The 19,843-nt window shown below is 34.4% G+C and overlaps 2 protein-coding genes across 4 annotated transcripts in view; both read left to right on the top strand.

Annotated features, from left to right (window-relative positions):
- The window catches only part of LOC132171913 (vesicle-associated protein 1-2-like), a 19,510-nt gene extending 12,784 nt beyond the window's left edge, over window positions 1–6,726 (top strand). For 2 of the 3 annotated variants that reach the window (XM_059583326.1, XM_059583325.1), the window contains exons 5-9: window positions 3,421–3,536; window positions 3,600–3,773; window positions 4,564–4,875; window positions 5,624–5,701; window positions 6,523–6,726. In XM_059583326.1, the coding sequence (XP_059439309.1) occupies window positions 3,421–3,536; window positions 3,600–3,773; window positions 4,564–4,875; window positions 5,624–5,701; window positions 6,523–6,633 (791 nt within the window). In that variant the 3' untranslated portion in view covers window positions 6,634–6,726. The remainder of the gene's footprint in view (window positions 1–3,420; window positions 3,537–3,599; window positions 3,774–4,563; window positions 4,876–5,623; window positions 5,702–6,522) is intronic. The other variant, XM_059583327.1, reaches the window with a different exon arrangement.
- Window positions 6,727–13,221: 6,495 nt separating this feature from the next.
- On the top strand, window positions 13,222–19,838 carry LOC132168968 (probable disease resistance protein At4g27220; the record flags this gene model as incomplete). Its single annotated transcript, XM_059580064.1, has 4 exons — window positions 13,222–13,272; window positions 14,772–17,866; window positions 18,977–19,516; window positions 19,674–19,838. Coding segments are annotated over exons 2-4 (3,486 nt in total), but the record flags the coding sequence as incomplete, so codon positions are not given.
- Window positions 19,839–19,843: the final 5 nt, after the last annotated feature.

The raw sequence follows: 19,843 nt of genomic DNA, 5'->3' as shown, positions 1-19,843 counted from the left end.
TCTCTCATCATATTGAATAATTTCTCATAACTATTTCTAGAATGGAAATATTCTCTTTTAGGCCCATGACTGTTAAGCTGAAAACACTTAGGACGAATATGTCCAAACTTACCATAGTTATGACACGTAGGAATAAACCTTTGAGAAGGTTGGTTCCTTAACATGTGCATACTTCTCGACTTAGAACTAGACATATAGGAATCAGTTAGAGTTCCCTTACCTTTTCCATCTTTGGAAATTTGAGGAGAAATTACCTTCTTTTTAGCCAAGCTATCTTCTTTGTTCACTGGTTTCACAAAAATCATCTTTGAAGAAGAAGCAACATTAGTAGATAAAATAGCAGATTTATCAAAACCCAATCCAGTTCTATCAAACGAATGTTTCTGATTATGTAGCATTTGATTTAGCTTTTCACTAGAGAATTTTGTTAAATGATTCTTTGATTCATTCAATTCATTCTCTAAGGATTTCACTTTGGCAATTAGCATTTGATTTTCAGACATAAAAGTATTATGAGTAGCAAGAGAATCAGTTAAGGTGACAGAAAGTTGATCATTTTCAAGATTAACCTCATTGAGTTTCTTCAATTGCTGCTTATTCAGCTTTTTCAGTTTAGTGTATTCCACAAAGAGATTATTATAAGCATTTTGCAAATCATCTTCTTCTTCCGAATCATTATCGGGCACACCTTGTTTGTCTTGAGAATTACACTCACTATTCTCATGCTCACTCTCATAACTAACTCCAAATGCTAAGTAATTAACTCCCTGTTCAGCATCGTCCTTGTCTGACTCATCACTTTGAGTCACATTAAATGCCTTGCCATTTGACTTTCTCAAGTTAGCACAGTCAACACGAATGTGTCCATGTCCTCCACATTCGTGACACTTGATACCTTTAGGTGACTTTCCTTTCTCAACATTCTCATTTCTAGATTTTTCAGAAAATTGTGAATTGCTATTTCTAAGATTTCCTTTCTTGGCTCTAAAGAATTTCCTAAACTTCTTAGCAAACATAGCAATTTCTTCCTCATTTCCAGAATCCTCATCAGATGAACCACAAGAGTCAACCTTAACATTTTTTTGCCTTAAGAGCAATATTTTTGGTGTTCTTGTGTTTAGGAAGAATTAGCTCAAAGGTCTGAAGGGAACCTACAAGTTCTTCTACTCTCATAGTATCTAAGTCCTTGCTTTGTTGTATAGCAGCAATTTGGGGAATAAACCTCTCAGGCAAAGATCTTAAGATTTTTTTCACCACTTTAGCATCATCCATTTTCTTTCCCAAATTAATGGTAGAGTTTCTAATGACACTAAGCTTTGAATAGAATTCATCAAAAGTTTCATCTTCCTGCATTCTAATCTCCTCAAACTGAGAAACCAACATTTGAATTTTTGAAGTTCTAACAACCTTAGTTCCTTCCTGTGTGATTTCTAAAGTTTCCCAGGCTTCCTTAGCTATTTCACATCTAGAAATTCTAGAAAATTCCTCATTTGAAACAGAGATGTAAATAGCATTTATAGCTTTGTCATTCGCAGTAGCATTATTCTTTTCCTCTGTTGTCCATTCAGCTATTACTTTTTCTGGACGTGTCCATCCAGATTCGACAATATGCCAAACATTAATGGATTTAAAATATGCTCTCATACGAATTTTCCAAAGCGTATAATTTGTTCCGTCAAAGACGGGAAGAGAATTATGAGCAACAGTATGAGACATTTGATATGGAGTCTCGGATCACACTCAGGAAATAAATCCTTCACAGAGTGAACCCGCTCTGATACCAATTGAAAATTCTAAAACGACTCCAAACGACACCTATTCAAATGTCTAGGTGATTCACAAATATTAAGCGGAATAAGATCTGACCTAACAATCAATAATCAACCAAATATAGATATGTAATGAAAATCAAGAACACAGATATTTGGTTACGAAGAGGAAACCATTTAGAGAACTCTCTAAATGTAAAACCTCTCCGGGGCAGCCAAACCCAAGAAATCAATCCACTATAAGAAGAATAAGGAATACAAGAAGAATTACAAAACCTTTGCAATTGACTCTTCCTTGTACACGACAAGCGACCCACTTGACTTCTACCGCAGTAGCCCTTTCCAGAACATCTGGCACAATTCTTCTATAAGATTTCCTTTCACCGGAACTCCGATTGGCTTCACGTATTTAATCCCTTCTCAAATAATCTAGAACAATATCTCTCTCTAAGCTCTCTGATATTGCTCTCCAAAAATACGTACTTGTAAATGTAGCAAAATCGTGTTTAAATAGAAAATAACCCTAATAAGTCACCCAGGTCCGGACCCTGCAGATCTGAGGTCCGGACATGCCTCATAAAATGCACTTTCGGGAACTGGGGTCCGGACCCGGGGAATTGAGGTCCGGACCCTGCTTGAAAAATCAAGTTTCTGGAAATGGGGTCCGGACCCGGCTTCTGGAGGTCCGGACCCGGACTGTCCAGTCTTCATCAACAACTCCGATCGATGGGCGTTTGTGGTCCGATTGAGCTGAAATTTTGCAGGGACGTTCATAACACATGAATCTACATTATGAACGGTGGAGATTGGATTCTGAGCATTCTATATCAGTGTTTGAGCCGTAAACAGTAGCATCTGCATTTTGGAACTGAATTAAGCCAACACAAGAACTAACAATGTGTATGATTGAGGAGAACTTCCTCGAGATTGATGGATTAATGCAAATAGCAGTTATGGAAATTTCCATAATCTGACAGGTTTTAGGAAATGTGTCATTTTTGCTTTTCCAACTGAACTTCTAGATCTCTTTGAGGAAGTTGCTGGTTTTACTGAGCCAACATTATTTGTTTTGAAAATATTGTGAGAATGAGAAGTTAATAGACAGAGCATGTTGGCAAAACACGATTGGTGTATCCACTTCAAACAGTTGGAATGCAGCTTCATGTGATCGTGCGATGTTGTAAAACCATCAAATACAATCTGATCCTGTGTGTATGTGTGAAAAGAGAGAGAGAGAGAGAGAGAGAGAGAGGGAGAACTGAAAAGTGTTAAGCAAATTCAATAGTTTTAAGTCAGACACCCCAACTGGGCTTGTTGCTATCTGGTAGTTTCTCTATTATGCTTTATGTTTGAAGTCATATTACGTGCGTGCGCATACATACACAATAACATAGTCAGAGGTAACTGCACAGACTTCGGGGTGTTTTGGAGGTTAATTTGGTTGGTTTTTAAGGGTTTCATCAGATATTTTGTAAATAAAAGTTATTGGCATGTCATGACATCACAATGCGATGAAGAAAAATCTGCTGATACTTGCAAATGTTGGTTTAGTATATTTCCTTTCACATAGTTTTGCTCTTTGGTTTGGCCGCATAGTATTTCCTTCTGTTGTTTTTGTTTCTAACTTCATGCCCTTTTATTTCAAATTTAGTTACAATGCAAGCTCAACGGACAGCTCCACCTGATATGGAGTGCAAAGACAAGTTCTTGATCCAAAGCACAATAGTTCCTGATGGGACTACTGATGAGAACATTGAGCCTAGCATGGTAAGTATTTGTAGTTTTTGTTGTTGGTTCTTTAATTTGGCTTCTCATAGATTATTTTGGCAGTTTGCCAAAGATGGCGGCAAGTACATTGAAGAGAACAAGCTGAGAGTAATCCTTGTTAGCCCACCCCATTCGCCAGTGTTGTCACCAATTAATGGAGCACTGAAACAGGGGCTGGCTTATGAAGCTTCAAAGCCGAAAAGTCAGGTTTTGAGTAGAGTTGAAACAAAGCAAACGGTTAGAGAAACTCTTCTTAGTTGACAATTTTGTGTTAACTCTCTCTCTACCCCTCTACCCCCTCCGCCCCCCTCCCCAAATTTTTGAATCTCGCAACATCAATTGGCATTGCTTATCATCTGATTTTCTTAGATGTCTTGGATTGACACCCCCTCCCCCTCCCCCTTTCTGAGTTTAGTAGGTAAGAAGTCTCCTGATATATGTGATCAATAGTGTGTTTGATGGATTTTAAAGTCCATCAAACATAGCAAACCCAACGCTTATGCTGTGTTTGGATGATAGATTTTAAGTTAAGATTTTACTTCACATTATAATTCGAAAAACCAATGTTGATTTTCTTTGTTTGGGTAAATAAGAGAGTTATTTCAAAAAATTTGTAGTTTAAACTTCCAAGCTTCCGAATCCTTTGTTTAAATTAAACGGAGGAAGGTAACATTGTGCAAATTCTACTAAAAATGTCTTCTCATACTACCTACCAATACACTTCACACCACTACCACCACTGCCTATTGAGCATCAAACCATGACCATGACCATCAGCAGCAGCAGCAGCCCCCACCTGTCACATTCAACCACTGCTGCCGCTGCTGCACTGTCAGTATCCTACCATAATTAGCAAAATATTGCCATCATTATTATAATTATCATTATAACTATTATAATACTATTATTATTTTAATTTTTTAAATATAGTAATCCAGCCATTTTGGAAGTTCTAAGAAATTGTCAAACTTTTATTAAAATGTAACCTTATAGAATATAATATGTGGTTCTTATTCTATTGTATCAGGTTACTAAGGATGTAGATGAGTTCAAATTGGTCAATGATGAGGTGCTACGGCCAGAAAAGGATATGGAGTTCGAAGCAGTGGAGGATGCAGAACAGAGTCCAGCAAATGATGCAGAACTGAGGACAGGAAATGATGATGCAGAACTGAGGACAGCAAACGATGCAGAATTTGAGCAAGAAAAGGATTTAAAACTGAAGCCAGCAGAGGACGTGGGGTTAAATTCAATAAAGAATGTAGAGGAGTTAAATATAATTAAAGATGTTGAGGAGATGAAGTCAAAACTAGATGGTCTTGAATCAAAGCTAAGGGAGGTTAGTCTTTCTGGAATCTGTTTTAAAATCGAAGGTATTATTATAGTGGGACATATCAGGCTGGAAAAAAAAACTAATGGTATGGTAATAGTGTGGCTATTCTTGTTTGCCTCCAATTTGTATGCTGAAATTCGACTACTCCCTTGTGAAGTTTTGACCATATAAAGAGAATGGTTGCTCAAGTCCATCTCTTATCTCTTCACCATTTTTGGTATAATTTAGTTTGCTGCAAAGAATCTCTGTGCTTTTTTTGTTTTTGTTTCTATCGTCATTTCAGATCAACCAAAATTTACAAATCAATTAAAAAAATATATATGACAGACACATTTCTTTTATTCAATCTGTTTCAGTTGTGGGTTTGTACCATGATAGGACCTATGACAATAAATGCACTGGTCCCAAGTCCATATGCTATCTTTTCCAATTAATTATTAGGTTTTGTTTTTCTATAAAATCATTATGCGTCCACGGGTTCCATTGTTCCCATCACATCTCAATTAGAGATTAGGTCTGAATTCTGCATTGGAACCCCTAATGAAAATGAAATTTGTTCTTTAGTAATTATTATCTCTCTTTATTTGCTTGGGGCCCTTGATTTTTCATTCTGTGAGCAGATTCATCCAATTTTTGGAACTTGCAAACTCTCGAGGTGGAGGAAAACTGTGTTATTTGCTTCCCCATTACATCGAATTCTTTACATTCTTTTATTTACAACAATAGTAATCAAGTATTTGGACTTCCTTTGCAGGCTGAAGTTACTATTTCAAAGCTAACGGAGGAGAGGAGATCAAGCATTCAAGATATAAAAGTCTTGCAGGAGAAACTTGTAACTTCTTGAATCACATTCTTTTCATGGCTCTTTTCTTTTTATATGCTTAAAGTCAGTAAGTTCTGCCGTAAGCCCAGCAAATGTTTCTAGTTGTTATCTAGTGCAAATAGCTTTCATGACTACAAAGTTTGTCCAGAGCAGTTAATGTTGGGTTGATTAACAAGTTTTATATTTTGGTCCGGACCGTACTGGGGCAATGACTGATTTACCCCAACTGCTTTTATTTTTTTATCTCCTATAAATGCCTCATTTTTTTACGCTTGTCATTTAATTTAGGAAGATATAGCTATGGGTGCTTTAATAGCACCTCAAGGAAGAATGACTTAGATGGAAGTAAATTGAAATTTAAGGCAGTTCCATTAAAATATTCTCCTGGAACTGCCTTTCATTTGATAGTTCTAGTAAGATATAGTTATTTGTGATCCTGAAAAACTCGTGACTTTTTGTGAGGGAGAAGATCTCTATTCTTGGGATATGCTTGGAAGGTAAAAATGAAGTATTATAGTGTATGTCTTAGGATTACTTTGCAAAGTTATTTTGAAAAGCAGGTGTTACCTCTAATTTAAGGAATCACTAAAGTGATAGTGATTAATGTATTGGCCTGTTCATGATAATATATTGCACTCTAATTAATCAGTATTGGGTAGTAGACACTAGTTTTCTTGAGAATTGATTCCTGTGAAGTTTCTTAGGGCTCCTCGCCTATCTTTCACCCCAATCCACTGTGACTGTTAATTCCTGTGCCTGTGTTCGGACACGTCATGCTTCTTTCTTATTTGTGGCATTTGCATTTTTTTTTTCGCTTTCTTACTTTGCAGGCAGAATTGAGCAGAAGAGGAGTAAGAAGAGTTCAAGTCGGATTCCCGCTTCTATTTGTTTGTATGGTGGCACTCATCAGTGTTGTGGTTGGATACCTTTTACACCGTTGAACAGTGCACAAAGCCTTAACAATATATTGATAGTTAGAGGTATAAAAGTACAGGAATCCCTTGAACTGATGTATTTTAGTCAGCATGTTCAATGTGGCCAATGTAGTCAGAATGGAGTATAAATATGCTGCGTGTCGATCGATGTAATTTTCTTGAAAGAAAAAGAAAAGGCAAATGAAAATGTAAGTGAAGCGATTACTTCGATTAATGGACAAGGGTGGTCTCGTTTTTCTGATATAATAATGTGTGTACAAGTACAAGTAAGCTACGGTCCAGAATTTCCATCTTCTCCTGATCTAACCAAACCGCAAATGTGGAAAATTGGAAGCTGAATTTACTTATTTATTTATTTTTTGCACATGATTGGGAGAAATTTGAGTTGCTGTCATGATATTACTTGTTCTACTTGGGTCAAACTATGGGGCCTGCTGCATCTAAGCAAATAATTATGAAGGATTTAAGTTGGTATTTGCATTTGTTCGGGTTGGATTTTTTTTTTTTTGGATGCATTCTAGTGCTTTGTTGTCCCCCTTCAGCGATGCAGGTAAAGGGTTTGAGGTTGTGTTTTTTTGGGAGATTCACTTGATTACCGAAAAAGAATTTGGATATGTTTGATAATGGTTTTGAAAGGTGTATTTTTGTTTTTGGTTTGAAAAAAAGTTGTTTTTATGGGATATAAAGGTGATAAATGTTTTTTTGGTAGGGTCTACATTTCAAAGTTGTTTTTGTGGGGAAAATTATTTGCTTGTGTTTAATATATATCTATATTAAGCATGCAACGGTTGGCTTCATGCTTATAAGAAAATAAAAACTCATTAAAAAAATTAAAAGAAAAAACATGGTGGTCCTATATCCACACTTCTTTTTTTTTTTTTTCTTTTTTTCTTTTTTTTTTTTTGTAAGTTTTTGAGATAAATATCATGACTCATGAGTTTGAAAACACTGCATTAAAATAAATATTATGACTCATGAGTTTGAAAACAATGCTCACCAAGCATAGTTGTTTATTTTTAGAGACTCACCAAGGATAGTTGGGTGGCTAAGCCTATGATGTGTCATTCAAAATAATGTTATTTAATACTCTTATATTACTACTATACAATTGGAATGACATGACGGTAAAAATCAACTTTTATATTAACAATTGATGCCAAAATGAGCTTTCAAGTTGGGGTTATATACGCGACTCTAATACTCATAGCAAAAGTTATATATAGTTTACTAATGCGCAATATTGTCTCAATTATACTAGATACTATTGAATAAGGATTTGGCTCAAGTGTTGTAAAAATAAACAACATTTTATATTCAATTTTAAGTTTAATTTCCATTGAGAAAAAGAAAGAGAAAATTTTGACGGTTGAAAATACTATAGAAAATCTCCTGTCCTGTAATGTTTTTTACAGCACCTAAGTCGTATCCATTGGTTCTTGCCATTCTTGTAATTATCTTCTTTGTCAAAATATTCCGCCATTAATTTTGACAAATAAGCTACCACTTCTCCAACATCACTTATCAATTACAAGTTTCTGATCAACATTCATTTTGTGATTTACACGCTTTGGAAACTAAAGGTGGGCAAGAGGCTAGAGCAGAAAGTGAAGAAAAACATAAATGTAAAAGGAAATTAGAAGGGAATAAAAAGAGAAACTCGAAAATTTATGTGATTTACATCCTCGTGTTAATTTTAACTACTTTTACTCTTATTCACTTATTCTTGCTGATAGTTAAGAGTAGTAATTACTAACGTTCCTACTCTGCTAGTTAACGCGCTTTGGGCAAATTTTTTTGTTGTTTAGCCCACAAGATCTCCATCAACAATTAAATAATTTATGCAGTGCAACTTGACTTTGATATCAATTAATGCAGCGTGTCGTGATTAGTTTGCCAAGACAAACAAGATAAGAATCACAACTCTCCTTAAAACTAATAATCAACCAAGGATTTAATGTGGATAGAAAAGAAAACCACTCTTAAAAGTGTTTTTCATCGATAACCGGTCAAAATAATATAATAAATTAAGGCTATAGATAGCCATTACATATATTTATACTACCTAGACCCCTAAACCTAAGAAAACGCTCAAATAAAAGTTTGTTTACAAAAATTTATTGGAGCTTGCCTAAACGTGTAAGACGCTCTTTTGAACCTAACTATGATTTCTTCGTATTCTTACTTGAATTCTCAATTCACACAGCAGCTCGTTCTAACCCAACTTTTAAACGTATGCATCTATAAATAACTCATTCGAAACCAACTTCATATGAGTTATTGAACGAGCTATTTTGTCAACTCGTTTTAAAGCTTGCTCAAACATAAACTACGGACGAGCAATTTTGTACAGCTTTTCAATTTTCTTTTTACGGTCTATTTTAACTCAGTAAACATTTGAATTAGAAAAACTTAATGAAATATGACTTTGTAACCCTCTAAATGAGCTTTCCAATGCCATTAATTATGTCCTCATATGATGTCAGAATTGCTATATATGTCCCTTTTGTTAAAGCAAATGTGATAGAAAATTGTCCTCTATCAACAACCTTCATTATTCGACCTATGGCCCACAAAGGAATGTGGGTCAAACACGGGAGAGGCTTTTCTCCGGTCCATTTTGGATTGGAGAATATCCAATTAATAATTAGGATCTCTCTAGAGAGATCTTAAGGCTATAAATGAAACATATGTCCCATTGATAGAAATAATAATAAAATATTCTATATATTTTAAATTTAATTAAAATAATAATAATAAGAAGTTTAAAAAAATAATAAAATATTAAGGGGTGGTCGGACCACCCCTGTTGGGCTTGGGGTGGCCCAGCCACCACCTGGAGTGTTTCGGCTACCCTAAATTTATTTATTTATTTTTTCAATCTTTATTTATAATTTTTATTAATTGGGATGAAAATTTTTGAGTTAAGTTGAAATTTTTTGAGTTGAGTTGAATTGAGTTAAAAAAATTGCCAGACATGAATTTAGAAAAAATTTGAGATTGAGTTGGAAAATCTTGCTTCCCAAACAAGGCCCAAATATCCTTGCTAATAGTTAAGAGTAGTAATTACTAACATTCCTGCTCTGCTAGTTAACGCGCTTTGGACGAATTTTTTTGTTGTTTAGCCCACAAGATCTCCATCAACAATTAAATAATTGATGCAGTGCAACTTGACTTTGATATCAATTAATGCAGCGTGTCGTGATTAGTTTGCCAAGACAAACAAGATAAGAATCACAACTCTTCTTAAAACTAATAATCAATCAAGGATTTAATGTGGATAGAAAAGAAAATCACTCTTAAAAGTGTTTTTCATTGATAACCGGTCAAAATAACATAATAAATTAAGGCTATAGATAGCCATTACATATATTTATACTACCTAGACTCCTGAACCTAAGAAAACGCTCAAATAAAAGTTTGTTTACAAAAATCAACGCTTCTAATGATTAACGCTTTTATCTTTAATATGGTATTTTCTGTCAGGCAAAGGTTCATAATCCTGACAAAGATGAATATCATTCTTAATATGCAGCACCTGGAATGTGGCTTTTCTATGTTTAATTAGTTTGTGGCACTAAGGATCTTGTTTTTTTTCTTTGAAGCCGGTCAAAGGGACATCAAACAGGGCTAATCTATGGTTACTTGTTTTCATATTGCTTCTTTATTTTCTTGTTTTGTGATGTATTAAAAGAAAAAGAGAAAAGAAAAAACGAGTACAATATTATGTACGTATTTGCATGATACACTTCTTCCTAAAAGTGTTAGCTGCTACTTTCTAATGGGTGGCAAAAGGATAATATGACTATCTACATGAATTTTTGCATACATTCAATTTGCTTATCATAAGTGTTGAAGTTTTGGAGTGTGTAATAATTCATGATGAAATTTTCTTGTTGCTTATTCCCTTCAATATTTCTGTAGTTGACTTACACACATATTTTCACCCATTCACATTACACGAGTAATTATTTTTATCTAAACTAGCAACCGCTTTGATTGTAAAGTTTGACATGTTAAATTATCTAAACAGTTGTAGCTTTTGAAGGATCATTATGAATTTATCTTTGGGTGCCTAACTTGATTAATTAAAGATCAATTTTAATTTGATATGATATGATATATATATATATGCTGACAATTTGCTTGGTAGCTGAATTTGTGGAGCGACAGCACAAAGCCACCCAAACACTATTATGTGTTAAACGTGCATGGCCATGGGGCTGTTTTTATGAGCTGGGCAGCAAGAAAAACTGATTAATATTTAATTGACAGCAAATTATATGGGTACTCAGGTTCATATTAAGTCACCTTCAACACCTTAAGTAGAGTATAATTATTAGGGTTGAGTCGGTTGACAATATATATGACCAGATGGGGTAAAGCAGAAGTATACAGGGAGAAAGGACAGCAATGAATATAGTTGTTAATGTTTCCTCAATCAATGTTACCATCAGTTTTTCTTAGATTTATTATTTATTTTTAATTTAGAAAACTAAATTATCTTTTGCTTTCTTATGTAAGAGATATAATAAAAGAAAAACCCATTACACCTTTTTGATCAAATAAACTATACAATAGCTTTCTTTATCATTTTCTTATACTATTTAAATATTGTTTAAATTAAATGATAGAAAAAAGAGAAGGGAAAGAAAAAACCACTTAAATAATCTTTCAAATAAATGCTAGAGAAAAGATCAGTAAGAAAAGAGAAGGCATTTTCAAATTAACATAATGTTAAGGAAAGCAAAGTGCTACTAGGATAACACTTTTGCTTCCCTTAAGTTAGAGAGTCCGTCGCAGGTAACTTTTTAAGAATTTTTCCTACGTTTAGATAAGAGTTTTAATTTATTACCTACATCTATATGTTAGAACTCTTATAAAACTAAATTACGGAGGTACCAGGCGGCTGGGCCACTGGCCGTTAGGCGGCAGCAAGCCTGTTCTACTTTTTCTATATCTTAATAATGGGTAGGTGAAGCCTTAAAAGAAATAAATTTGAGTAGGTGTTGACATTTGGTCCTATGTATACCAGTATCCCAAGCATTCTATTTTTTTAATAACAAATTTACGCGATTTTCTTGTTGGTTTACATGGTAGTTATGCAAAAAGAAAAATGTAGAGTTTATGACTAAAAATAAAGATTTAAACAAATGTGATTCATTTGAAAAAAACCTATGAATTCATTATGAAAAACAAAATGATCTTTTTTTTTACTATTACATCATTCTAATAATATGATAGTTTATAATAGTCAATTAAATAACATTATTTAAAAATAAAAATAAAAATAAAAATAAAAACATGATAACGTGTAAGCATCTCCAGTAATAATAATCAGAATAACTACTGAAAAAGTACAACTATTTACTTTGATTACTACTTTTTCTCTATTTTTTTCAACAGACTATTTATTTCTTTCACTACTTGCATTTAAATATTATTTCTCATTCTTTTTTTATTATATCATTGCCAACACTTAGTTAAAATTATTAAATTGACATTATATCATTGCATTTAAATGTTATATTCTTTTTTTTAGTATACGTTGACATTGAAGTCATTAAATTATTCTTGCCAAATATTATATTGAAAAATATTGAATCAATTTCAAGTATTCAATTGCCATTAAAATCATGAAAACAACCTCATTAAACTAACAAATACAAAGCCATAAGTCTGATAAAAAATAAGCATCATAAAAACAAAGCAACATAAAACAATGACGAAAGCAAAAAAAAAAAAAAAAAGAAACTAAAGGGAAATATCTATAAAAATAATAATAATAATAATAATAAAAATAAAAATAAAAACATAGAGAGAAAGAGGATAGCAAAGATTGAACTTGAAGGCCATTTATTTGTTTAAAGGGGATAGCAGAGAGAAAGAGGAATATAATAAACAAAGGAACCCATTATTTTTCCTCAATTTTTTATTCTTGAGTGTGTGAACAGTATTTACTGTTTATACTAGATGAAAAATCTACAAATTGGCTATTATGTTGGAGACCAAAAATGACTCAGAATAGTCAAATCTGACTATTTTAAGTCATTTTGCTACTCTTTTGGAGATGCTCTAATTATATAATACTTAGACGTACGTAACACAAATGTGGTGTTTGATTTTTGAGAAATGATTAATGTTAATATTTTGTCCATATCATTTTACAAATTAATAATTAGATTTATAGACTTACGTGGGGTTCTACGTAAATTAATAATAGACCTCACAAATTTAATAACTAATCTATTAAATTTATATCAAAATATGAACAAAATATTAACACCAATCATTTATCTATTAAAAATGATGTACGACTTTGGTGGCACTTCATTTTCCAATATGGGAACTTCATGGAGAGTTTCGTGTTTCTAATCAACACTCATTTTCTGATTTACGCGCTTTGAAAACTAAAGTGCCCATGTGGAGTAGGTGTGGCGCCATTTCTCGTTTGTTGAATTGTTTGTGTTTATGTTGACCTTCTCTTTATGTTTTTTCCTACATGAATTCTTTGACTGGTTGTTCGTGCTTATTCCTCCATAATTCTACCCATTTTGCCATCTCCGCTACACTCTGTCCTTGCTTTTCATATTCATTCCATCTCTGCTGATCTGCACACGACCCAGACTCCAGAAGCTTAAAAGATAGGTAACTGCTTTTAGTCTCCATCTCTGGTTTCCTAGTATATGTATTGTTATCCGATTCGTGCTGCAGTACTTGTCTTTCTTTTTATCTTCTTGGTTTAACTTTTTGCTTGCTTACTCTTCCACCTCCAAAAACAGAAACAAAAATTACAATATGTTTGACTGTAATTTTAGTGGAATAGATAATAATATTGTTAAAGTAAAGTTATTCGGGATGATGCTTCACTATAATTTGGAAGGGAAAATAGAAAATGGTAGGGAGGGTGACTGTTTACGGTACTGTTCACCCCTATTTACAACTCTTGGTGTTGCCGTTTCTTGTCTTGCTTCCCTGCAAACTCCTTATCCATTCACAACACTCTTGCTGGATCTTGGTATGAACAGCTGTTGAAGCACATGGTGTACCACCTAAGCATAGAATTACAAGAATACTTCACCTAATTTTTGTAAAATTTTAATAGCTTAAGAAAGTGGATGTCGGTAGGGCAGGCAAATTGGGCTGGCAAGACGGGTTTGGGTCAACCAACTTGACACGCCAACCCGTTAAGGATTAAACCTAAACACAACGTGTTTAGGTAAATAGGTCAAATCCTTTAATCTTAACATGACTTGCGAGTAATCTAACACAACATGCTTGTCCTGTTTAATAAACGGGTCACAAAGGGGTTGACCTGTTTGACCCGTTTACACCAAAATGCGCATGTTTGACCTAACCCAACACGACCCGTTTTAACAAAAAAAACGACTCATTTGACCTGTTTGATCCGTGTGAACATGTATTTATTATATAAAATATATATAATTTCATAAATTGGTCAAGGGGTTGACCCGTTTATGATCTGGACCCATTTATGCCTAACACTAACTCTTTAATTTCATATCAAGTTCGTCGGTTGTGTCAAAAATTGCCAGTTTCAGCTGCGAGAACCACCTATTTTGAAATTGGTTGGCCTCAACATCCCCTTGATTATGTGAAATTCAGGCAACCTAATAAAATTCAATAGTAAAGGTTTTCCGGTGACACGTAGTCTTTTCTCCCATAATAAAAATATATCTCATGATAACAATTTTGAATTTTTGAGTAATGAAAACACTATCTGCCCTCAAAAAAATCGGCCTGTAAAAATATGCTTTCTTGTCCTCATAATTACAAAAAAAGGAGACAACTGGAAAAAATGTTGTGAATAAATATTCATGAATGTTTATATATATGAAAAATAAAATAAAGGAGACTACAGTGATAAAAGTAACACCAGCCACAAAAAATAAAAAGCACATACACAATCTCGTTTTCATTGGCCTTTACCGGGATCATTGTTAGATTCCAAATTAATAAGCTTGATCTTGTATGAGTTTGATTTGTGTTTTCGGTAGAAAAATAATTCAATATCTTTCATTTATATTTGAATTTTAATATTTTTTAATCTTATCACATGATTTAAACACTCTGAATATTCAGAATGGCTCACGACTGGAGGGCTGATGAAGAAATTAATTATGCAGGTGTGAAACTCACGTTCTATACCTTGTTCCACTTTGCCTACATGATGTGAATTTATGAAACCCAGGTTTGAAATCAAAGTCCTACTTATTTAGAAGCAGGAAATTGATCGATGTTTTCCTTGCTGAATTTGGTTTCCAACTTTATTCCTTGTACATCAATAAACCAAGGAGAGCTACTCCTTTTATTTCCTTGTTGCTCCCTGTAATTTACTTTCATTGCAGTTTCTAGTTGTTTCTTGGTTTTCGCTTTGTCCCTACTTGCACAACAATCAAAAAGAAAAGTAAATAGACAGGAGAAGAGATTGAAAACAAGAATGGAGAAGATTGGTATTGCGGTTGCTACAAAAATCGTTGACTACACGGCTGCACCAGTTGGAGAATGGCTATGTTACTCATTTCGCTACAGCAGCAACATTGAGAGTGTGAAGAATCAGGTAGAGAAGTTGGGGCTTGCCAGAGATAGTGTGCAACATTCTATCGATGCTGCGATAAGAAACGGTGAAGAAATTGAAGGTGATGTTGACAAGTGGTTGAAAGAGGTGGATGAGATTGCAGAGTTGGCCAAGAAAGTTCTTGATTGTGAAGAAGAAGCAAAGAAGAAGTTTTGTAATGGGGCATGCTTGAACTTGAAGCTTCGGCATCAGGTAAGCAAGAAAGCGAAGAAGATAGTGCAAGATATTGGTGAAGTCCTGGAAAATGGCCGATTTGACAAAGTTTCCTACCGTCTTGCATCACAAGGGATAGTGACAAGGAGTTATATGAATTACATGGACTTTGAGTCAAGAATGTCAACTGTGAAGGGACTTATGGAGGCACTGGGAGATGCTAACATGAACGTGATTGGCATGTGGGGGATGGCCGGTGTGGGAAAGACTACATTGGCAAGAGTAGTTGCCAGGCAAGCCAAGGAAGAAAAGTTATTCGAAGAGGTGGCCATGGCAGATGTGACACAGAGTCCAGACCTTAGACGAATCCAAGGAGAAATTGCAGACATGCTCGATCTAAAGTTTGACAAGGAGACTGTATCCGGAAGAGCAAGTCGTCTACATGAGAGATTATCACAAGACAGGAAGATACTTGTAATCTTAGATGATATATGGGAGAAACTTGAGTTGGAGACAATAGGAATTCCTTCTAAGGGATGCAAACTAGTACTGATATCCAGAAATCGAGATGTATTATTTTGTGAAATGGGCACCCAAAAGGATTTTGGACTTGAAGTTTTACCCAAAGAAGAAGCATGGAATTTATTTGAGAACATGGCGGGTGATTGTGTTAAAGACCCTAATTTGCGATGTGTAGCAACTGAGGTAGCTAAAGAGTGTGCAGGTCTACCTATTGCAATTGTAACAGTTTCTAAGGCATTAAAAAATAAGAATTTACATGAGTGGAAGGATGCCTTGCAACTACTTAGAAGACCTGCTCCTGAACACCTCACAAGAATGCAGTCAACTATATACTCTTCTATAGAGTTGAGTTATAGTCATCTTGAAAGCCATGAGGTTCAATATTTGTTTTCGCGTTGTGCTGAAATGCCTTTCTCGGTTAACTATCTAGACTTACTGAAATATTGTTATGGTTTGGGTACATTTCATGGCATTAATACATTGGAAGAAACGAGAAATAGATTATATAGACTAGTTCGTAATCTAAAAGACTCTTGCCTATTGCTAGATTGTCCTCATAGTTCTGAGGATTATCATATGCATGACGTTGTTCATGATGTTGCTACATTAATTGCGTCGAAGGTTCACAATATGATTATCGTGAGAGATGATGATGGGTTAAAAGAAACGCTAGATGGGGATGTACTCAAAAGATGCAAGGAGTTCTCTATTCGTGGTGGAGATTTCCATGAACTTCCTAATGAAATGGAATGTCCAGAATTAAGATTCCTTTATGTGAATGGTGGAGATCGTTCTTTGCATATCCCAGAGAATTTCTTTCAAGGCATGGAAAGGCTCAAAGTTTTGGATTTCACACAAATGCAACTTTCATCACTTCCTTCATCACTTCCTTTCGTTAAAAACCTGCGAACTTTGTGTTTGGATGGTTGTGTGTTGGACGACATAGCTGTAATTGGAGAGCTCAAGAATTTAGTAATTCTTAGCCTTCTTGGATCCCACATTTCGAAATTGCCAAGAGAAATAGGGTTGTTGACTCATTTGAGGTTGTTGGATTTGAGCAATTGTTCCAAACTTAAAGTGATTCCCCCTAATGTCCTATCAAGCTTGGTGGAATTAGAAGAGTTGTATATGGGGAATTCTTTTGTTCAATGGGAGGCTGAAGGACTCAATAATGAAGGAAATAATGCTAACCTTGCTGAGCTAAATCATTTGTGCCATTTGACCACTTTAGAGATACATATTCGAGATGCCAGCAGTCTACCTAAAGATCTGTTATTCGAAAAGTTGGAAAGATACGCAATATTTGTAGGAGATGTCTGGGATTGGTCTGATAAGCGTAGAGCCTCAAGAACATTAAAACTTAAGATGAATACAGGCTTGCACTCAGGGATTGGGATTAAAATGTTGTTGAAGGGAACAGAAAATCTTTATTTAGATGAGTTAAATGGTGTTAATAGTGTTCTACACGAATTAGATAGGGAAGGCTTTCAACAATTGAAGCATCTCCAAATCCAAAATAATCCTGATATTAAGTATATTGTTAACTCAAGGCTGTGGGTTATTGCCTTTCCTGCCTTGGAGACTTTTCTTCTAAAAAATATGACGGGTTTGGAAGAAATATATCATGGCCAACTTCCCTTAACATCCTTTGGTAACTTGAGAGTTGTAAAAGTGGAACATTGTGATAAATTAAAATTTGTCTTCTCATCATCAATAGCTAGGGGCCTTTCACAAATTGAAGAATTGGAGATAAGAGAATGCAACATCATGGGTGCAATAGTCGTTAAAGAAGGCAAAATGGAAGACACAGATCTAATCTTGTTCCCTAAACTGCGTTGCCTTGCACTAAGGCATCTTCCAAAGCTCATCAGCTTCTCAAGCACACAAAATTCATTCATAACTGATGCTGGAGAAATCACTAATTCAGAGGGCAAGCTTGATTTTTACATGCCAATTCTTCATGAACAGGTACATTAGAAATGTATTTACCAAATACTAATGCTACACGCATACTACACACCTACATATATACATATATAGATGTGTCGAGCACATTATTTGAATGATAAATATTTGAGTAGGCTTTTATAAATGAATTGTGTTTGTAAGCATGTTGACTGTACGTATTTACTTCCAGAGCTGTGACTCACAGTTCAACTTGTATATTTGTCAAAATTTATAGTTATAGAAGCTAGAGATGTAGGAATGCCCTACAGCTTCTTGGACTTCGATCCATTTTGGGGAAGATTTAGTATTTTGGTTACCCAAATGAGACTTTTGGCTAAAGACTGATCAGGTTTGGGTTTGGTAGTTAATGACATTCTTTTGACTATGTATAGTTTTTAGTGGGAGTAAATAATGTAAATGTAATAGAAAGTTGTATATTTGGAACAAAATTGTAAGTGATATGTAAATAAATGTAATTAAGTTTTCAATTAGTGCCAAAAGCTAAAAAGTATAAGTTTGTTCGCATCCACGGATTTTAAAATAAAACAGATGAAATTTATACGTACATTGTGTTCACGCCCCTACCCGACGAATAATGAAGGCCAAACATGTGTTTGGATTGCATGGAAGTGTTGGAATGAACGTACATATCTTTTTGTTGACTCTTTCCCCATTGCTTGCTAGTCACTATGCTCAAATAGAATGGTATTTTCCTTTTTCTGAAACAAAAATATGTTGAATAATAAACTTAATTTTAACATTTAGTTGAGTTTTTTAATTTCATATTCTCATATGTTACTAAGTGTCTTTTTATTTCATATTCTCATATGTTTCTAAGTGAGTTGAGGTTGTGTCTTTTAGTTTTTCAAGAGTTAATTTACATAGGAATTATATGAGATGTAAATGAATGAAGTTATTGTAAAGAAGTTAGAATGGTCATTTGTATCCTATAAATAATAAAAGCCAAACATATGTCTGAATTGCGTGGAAATGTTGGAATGAGCGTACGTATCTTTTTGTTGACTCTTTCCCCATTGCTTGCTAGTCACTATGCTTAAATAGAATGGTGTTTTCCTTAAAAGAAAAATAATATGCATACCTTATTTTAAAAGATTGTTGAACGATAAACAGGTTGTGTTCCCCAATTTGGAAAGGTTGGAACTGTCCTCAATAGACTTGGAAGACGGACAACAATATCAACATCAGACAACAAGTTCCTCATGCAAATTAGAGAACATGCGATCAACGTCAAGGTTTCAAAATTTGTCACACTTGGAGGTGCAGGGCTCTGGTAATTTAAAATATCTATTGTCATTCTCTACAGCCAGATTTATGGTGCAACTCAAACACCTTCACATATTGGAATGTAAGGTTATGGAAGAGATTATAGTCACAGAAGACTTAGGAGTAGTAGAAGAAATAATTCCTAACGTATTGTTTCGTCGACTAGAATGCTTGGTACTAAACAATCTCCCAATGCTCAAAAGATTTTGCGTAGGAAGTAATATCGAATTTCCATCCTTGAAGCAACTACGGATTGAACACTGCTCTAAATTAAAGACTTTCATACTCAAACATGTTAGTTCAGGCATGAAGGCTGGCAAAGAGCTCATGGAAATGAATGGAATGGACAACCCTCGTAGTGTTGTGCAACCTCTCTTTAATGAAGACGTAAATTTTTTCTTACCTATCCTTTTTTATTATTATTATTTTTTAATTCTATATTTTTAAAAGGAAAATCGTTAGATCGTACTTTGTATATATCTCATATTCCATTATGTGAGTTATGATAGTTAGATATGTAATTAACACAGGATGAACTCTGCAGGTTGCCTTCCCTAGTTTGGAAAAGCTGGCAATATCCCACATGGATGACATGGAAATCATATGGCACAACCAATTTGCCGTAGAATCCTTTTGCAAGCTTCAGACTCTAAAAGTTGAATGTTGTGAAAATCTTACGAATTACGTCTTTCAATCTAATATGTTGGCAAGATT

Source organism: Corylus avellana, chromosome ca2, assembly GCF_901000735.1.
Source record: "Corylus avellana chromosome ca2, CavTom2PMs-1.0".
NCBI lineage: Eukaryota > Viridiplantae > Streptophyta > Magnoliopsida > Fagales > Betulaceae > Corylus > Corylus avellana.
Note: the sequence above shows the minus strand (reverse complement) of the source record. Positions and strands in the feature narration are given on the sequence as shown.